Source organism: Rhea pennata, chromosome 5 (genome assembly GCF_028389875.1).
Source record: "Rhea pennata isolate bPtePen1 chromosome 5, bPtePen1.pri, whole genome shotgun sequence".
Taxonomy (NCBI): domain Eukaryota; kingdom Metazoa; phylum Chordata; class Aves; order Rheiformes; family Rheidae; genus Rhea; species Rhea pennata.
This window is the reverse complement of record NC_084667.1, coordinates 66,127,747-66,133,746: the sequence shown is the minus strand read 5'-3', so window position 1 is coordinate 66,133,746 and position 6,000 is coordinate 66,127,747. Positions and strand designations below refer to the sequence as shown.

The following is a 6,000-nucleotide window of genomic DNA, read 5'->3' as shown; positions in this document are numbered from 1 at the left end:
GCGCTGCGGCCCCCCCCCCCCCCCCCCGCCACACACGCACCGCGCCGCCGAGCGCAGCGGCCGCCGGCGGGGCGGGGCGGGGCGCGCGCGGGGAGGGGGGGCGGGGCGGGGCGGGGCGGGGCGGGGCGCGCGGCCAGGCCCATGACGTCATGGCTATGCTAATGAGCGGCATGTGGGGAGCGGGGGCTCCGCGCGCCGCCGGGCTCAGTGTCGCGCCGCGCCCCGGAGCCGCCGCCGCCGCCGCCGCCGCCGCCGCCGCCGCCGCCGCCGCCGCCCGGCCCCGCGCCATGGCTCGGCCCCCGCCGCGCCGCCGCCGCTGAGGGCCGCGGCGACCCCCCCCCCCCTCCCCGGCCCCCCTCCCCGGCCCCGCGCACTGCTGCTGCTGCCGCCGGCGGCGGCATGAGTCAGGTGAGTGCCCGGCTCCCGAGCCCCAACTTTATTTGGGGGGGGGGGTCGGTGTGTCCCCCCCCCCCTCCGCCGCCCCCCATCCCCGGCTGCGGTGGGGCCCGGGCGGCGGCGGCGCTGCGGCAGCGGCCTCGCGGGTGCCCGGCGTGGGGGGGGGGGGAGGACACCGACCTCCCCCCTCCTCCCAGCTCCGCTGGGAGGGGGAGCTGCGTGTACCCCCCCCCCGGTACTGGATATACTGGGAGAAGGTGCTGGGTGCACTGGGAAGGGGGTGCCCTGTGCCCCCCCTCCGGTACTGGATATACTGGGAGAAGGTGCTGGATGCACTGGGAAGGGGGTGCCCTGTGCCCCCCCCCCACCCCGTACTGGATATACTGGGAGAAGGTGCCGGGTGCACTGGGAAGGGGGTGCCCTGTGCCCCCCCCACGATACCAGTTATACTGGGAGAGGGTGCTGGATGCACTGGGAGGGGGGTGCCCTGTGCCCCCCCCCCTCCGGGTACTGGATATACTGGGAAAAGGTGCTGGGTGCACTGGGAAGGGGGTGCCCTGTGGCCCCCCCCCCCATGATACCAGTTATACTGGGAGAGGGTGCTGGATGCACTGGGAAGGGATCCTCTTTTCCCCCCCTCCCCATGGGCACTGGCTGTGCTGGGCGGGGGTTGCTCTGCTTCTCGCTGCCCCCAGGGTGCTGGGTGCACTGGGCAGGGGGTGCTGGGTGCACTGGGCAGGGGGTGCTGGGTGCACTGGTAGGGGTACTTCCCCCCCTCCCCCCCCCCCCAGTCCGGGCTGGAGGCCGTTTCCAGCCCGGAGGCGGCTCAGCGCCGTTGGTGGAGCTGCTGCAGCCTGGCTGGCGGAGGAGGAGGAGGAGGAGGCAGGGAGGAAGGCACCGGGGCTGCAGTGCCCAGGCCCCGCTGCTGCGCGCCGGGGCCGAGCCCGGCGCAGGGCAACCTTCCTCCTTGCGGCAGCAACAGGGAGCTCCCTCCTCTTCATCCTCCTCCTCCTCCTCCCGCTTTGTGCGGGAGGAAGGCTTCGTCAGCGCCGCCGGGGCGCGGATCCCGCACCCCTCCGCCGCCCCCCGCGCCTGGGCCGCTCTCGGGGTGCCCCCGCCGCCCTGCTGAATCACAGCCCTTCCCCGCGCCGCGGGGCACCCTCACAGCGTGCCCCCCCTCTCTCCCCCTCTTTTTTTCCCCCCCTTTCCTCCAGGTGTGAAGGCCTTGCCCGGGCGCGCGATCCCCCCACGGCCGCCCTAGACGCACCGCCGAGCCCCCCACGGCCCCGGGGGTGCCGAGAGGAGGAGGCAGCTCTCGACCGTACTCCTGTGCCTTGCTGAGATTTACACACGTAGATAGGTATATCTAGGTATACGTCTGTGTTCGCGCAGGCACGCGCAGAGGTGGTGGTATTTTTTCTTCCTTTTTTTTTTTAATTTTTTTTCTCCCCCCCTCCTTCCTCTGTGCCACTTTGCGTTGCCTTCAGGGAATTTAACACCAAGCCGCTGGAGCATTGCGCTGAAGACAGAAGAGGGAGAGCAGAAACCAAACCTGCATCTAGGCTGAAAGCTGCATCAAAAAAAAAAAAAAAGCCCTTTTATTGCAAAGGAGATTTTTTTTTTTTTTAATTACTAGTATTTTTAATTGTGAGACAAGACGTGGGGGAGAAAATAAGAAAATAAACTCGGCGGAGGGGGGGGAAGGATTTCCTATTTATTTATTTTTTTCCTGCAGAGGTTCATCCTCCTGCCCCCTGCTCCCCTGCCACCCCTGGCCACCACCTAATCATGATGTTTCGAGACCAGGTCGGAGTGCTGGCTGGGTGGTTTAAAGGCTGGAATGAGTGCGAGCAGACTGTTGCTTTGCTCTCCTTGCTGAAGCGAGTGAGCCGGACCCAAGCCCGTTTCCTCCAGCTCTGCCTGGAGCATTCCCTCGCAGACTGCACCGAGCTGCACATCCTTGAAGGGGAAGCCAACAACCCTGGTAAGTTTTGGTGCAACCGATGTGTTTTGAATACTACATTGTTCTGTGATTGATGCCCTACCATGGCCAAAAAAAAAGGGGGGGGAGGGGAGGTTGGGGAGCCAGAGCTCCCGGCGAAACGGCTGGATTGTGTTAATGGCTTCCCTCTTCATGTTTTATTTTTCAAACTGACGATGACTTATTTCAGTTTGATTTTTCGCAGCAAACTATTTCAGTCTATTACATAGTGCAACTGTGGTAGCATGAATGATTGCTTCTTTTCTTTTTCTTTTTTTTTTTCCCTTTTTTCTCCCCTCCTCTTTCCCCCCCCCCCCTTTCCTCCTTCCATGCAGTTTCCTGTGAAATAAGTTAGTCAGGTCACGTAGAGTCTGGATTTTCTAGGCTTCTTTTGGACAACGTGGCTTGCTTTGCTTTCTGCAACATGCAGAAGAACCCCATCGGTACCTTATACGAACTGTTATTTTCTGAAGGTCTGACCAGCTGGGTTATCTTTTTTCTTTCTGTCTGTCTTTCTTTCTTTCTTTCTTTCCTTTTTTTTTTTTAATGTGGCAATTTCTATTTCATCATTCAGATCCTGTTTGGACACATTTTTCCTGCAGCTCTGAATACCCTCTTGTGTTTCAGTGGAGCTTTGAGAAAATATTAGTAGACAGTTTTATGGTACTGCACATAGTCTAATGTATATGATATGTTACTTTCTTAGCTGGGTACATTTTCTTCATATATTCTGATCTTATTTACAAACCATTGCAAGTTACTCAACTTCACAGAAGTAAGGGGGGTTAGAGCAGTATAAAAACTATGCAAGTGATGTGAGAATTGCGCTGTATGTTGCTGTATTTGAGTTGATGACTGTGTGCATGTACAAATACATGAATGTTCATATATCTATATATGCATTGCATAGACAGAGGTGCAAATTGTTTTAAACAGATTTTCTGAAATAGAGACTGTTGCTTAAGGAGGGAAGGCTAAACCTGTCTTAGTTGCACCGTTCTGTTTCTCTTAGCCCCCCCGCCCCGGTTGCAAACCATCCCTTGTGTTTAAAATCTTGCGATGTTACCTGGGGGCTCAAGCTCTTGATTTCGGAGGCGACGGCGAGCACCGCCTGCGAGGGGGAGAAAGAAGCCCGTGCCGCTCGCCGCATTTCGCGATAGGTGGAATTCTTCCGGCCTCGCTGCCGCCAGATCCTGAACAGAGCCCCCAGTGTTTACGCAGAGTGAAGAATGCAGGGTCCTTCTCCAGCTGTTCCATATTAGAGCACTGAGCCTGCAAGATTTGGCAGCTGCCTGTGCTGCCATTTGATGACAACGTCCAGTACAATGCTGCTAGGCCTAGGATATATTTAAGTATGCCTTCAGGAAACCAACCCGGAGCTGTTCCAGTGCAAAGGGATCAGTAATGACTATGGGGAGAACGCTGGAATTGGCTATGTCCTTATATAGCTTGCAGGAATGAGAGGGAAGAATGTTGCAGCGTACATTTCAGTGCAATACTACGTTTTATAAACAGCTGAGCAGCCTAACCTCATCCATTTGGGTGGGGAGGTCTGAGTACAGAGACATCGGGGAGAGCAGGAAGGGAGCATGCTCCTTAAACTGAGCTTCTCCAGAAGAAATGTGCAGCCTCTCGGGCCCGCGCTAGCACAGTGTTTCTCTGATTCCCGCTGTAAGGCGCTGCAAACGATTATCGGCGTCAAAATTTTTAGTTCAAAGTGCGTTTTTGGTGGTAGCCATGTTGCCTAGCTTTGTCAGGTAATTAGCAGTGAATGATTTACCTGCAGGCTGCAGGAAAGGCAGCGTGTCCGTTCTAATTTTGAAAGAAAACATCACTTCGAAGTCTTCCCGGGTATGAAGTCACATATGACTGAAAGGGCTGCCCATATAGTGTTCATCTGATCGCTAAGCCAGAGCTGAAACGGGTGGGGGGAGGTGGCACTTTGCATCTTTTCTCGTGCGAGCAGTTCTTCCTTGTCCATGTCAGGCCGTTGACCTTGCTTGGTGCGAGGATTTCTCCTGTGAGTTAGGCTTGGCATTTAGCCTCTTGCTTCCCACTTAATACATCTGTGAAGCTGACTGCACTTTCTCTGGTACTTGTTCCAAAAATCAGCTGTTCCTTTAGGGCATTTGTAACACTGATAGGAAAACCTGAGCCCTTTGTTAACACTTTTTTTTTTTAATCACCAAACACCTCTCTTTATGGCTGTTCATTTGGCATGCACAAGATGAGTATTTCTATGCATCTGAGGAGCAGGATGTGTGCTTTCTAAGCAGATAATCCAGTTGTTACAGGGGAGGGGGTGGTAGCAGTGCTTTGCAAGCGAGAACTGATAGGAAATGGCTTTTAGTTGCTAGTATTAACACTGCCTTCTTTGTAAAAACCACCTGTGTTTTTAAATTGTCTCATGTTCGCTGTGTTTCATAGTCTGACATTTGTCACTTGACTGGAAATGGAATCACACCAAGTTCTTTTGAAAAGCATCATCGTCCTCTAACCTCGTATTACTCTTACTATTTGAATCCCACAATTTACATACCTAATTTGGGCTTGATTTCTTCCCAGGCTGAGGGCTGAGATGGTTGTATTTTGGGTGTCTTCAGCCTGGTCCCTCTAGGGGGTCTGAGCTGGCTCCCACTAAGCTACTGGAGGTTTTTGTAGTGTTTGCCGACTTGAAGACTGCAGCTGCCTACTTGTAGGTGCCCCCGTTGTCCTCTTTGACCGTGGGGACGTGGTGGTGTTATGCAAGGGACCACAGGATGTAGGTGTATGTGTGTATGCGTGTGCACTTAAAACAGGGTGGAGGAGTTGGCTGTAAATCTTGATGTAACGATCTGAGGTGAAGCACCAGTGAAATGCTGTGTCTGGTGAGGGGTTGTCACCGTGTCTTAAGCGTTGCTGGTCTGAATGCAACATGGTAGTTTGATGCACTAGACCAAATGTCTGAATCGGCTTGAAAAATGAATTATCATGAGAAGTGAGTTATTTTTTTTTTATGTGCAGAGCCTGTCCCTTGCTCCAACCCTGTCTGGGGAAAGGAGGGGGATAACTTGAAAGTTGCTCCTAATTCATAGCTATCAGGAGAGCGTGGCACAGCCTAACTCTGTTCCTTACTGTTTGGGCATTGTCCTTGGGAATATCATTGCCAATGACAAAGGTCAGGATGGAGCCCAAAGAGACAGCAGAGAGCGAAATTCTTGCTTTTCTGTGGAACTGGTCTCATGAGACTTGAGGTGTGTGAACCTGGCACGCAAGAAAATTCTTAAACAAAGGTATCGGGTTGTTTCTTGCTCTGTCAACCCAAAATGAGAAACCTATTGTGTTGCAAATGAAATGGGAAAAGTCAAGGAAGCAAAATGATTATTTTTAATGAGTTTGAATTAGACAGGAAAGCCAATATATCTACTTTGAAAGAGCTCTATCTTCAAGTGCGGGCGTATTTTTATTGTTAATAATGACAGCCAACCTCTTCTCATTCGGACCGCAAACCCAAGGTGTGACTGCCAAGTATAGCCACATTGTAACTCTCAGGAAGACCTAAGAAGCCTCCTGTTTTGTGGATCTTTGAATAACTGTGTAAGCATGGAAGAACACTACTGCATTGCTGTCCTTAGATGAGAGAC

The 6,000-nt window shown here is 53.8% G+C and overlaps 1 protein-coding gene across 5 annotated transcripts in view; it reads left to right on the top strand.

Moving 5' to 3' along the window:
• The first annotated feature begins 337 nt into the window (after positions 1-337).
• The window catches only part of SAMD4A (sterile alpha motif domain containing 4A), a 117,442-nt gene continuing 111,779 nt past the window's right edge, over positions 338-6,000 (top strand). For 3 of the 5 annotated variants that reach the window (XM_062577631.1, XM_062577629.1, XM_062577630.1), the window contains exons 1-2: positions 338-408; positions 1,611-2,380. In XM_062577631.1, coding sequence (XP_062433615.1) covers positions 2,185-2,380 — 196 coding nt within the window. In that variant the 5' untranslated portion in view covers positions 338-408; positions 1,611-2,184. The remainder of the gene's footprint in view (positions 409-1,610; positions 2,381-6,000) is intronic. The other 2 variants (XM_062577628.1, XM_062577627.1) reach the window with 2 other exon arrangements.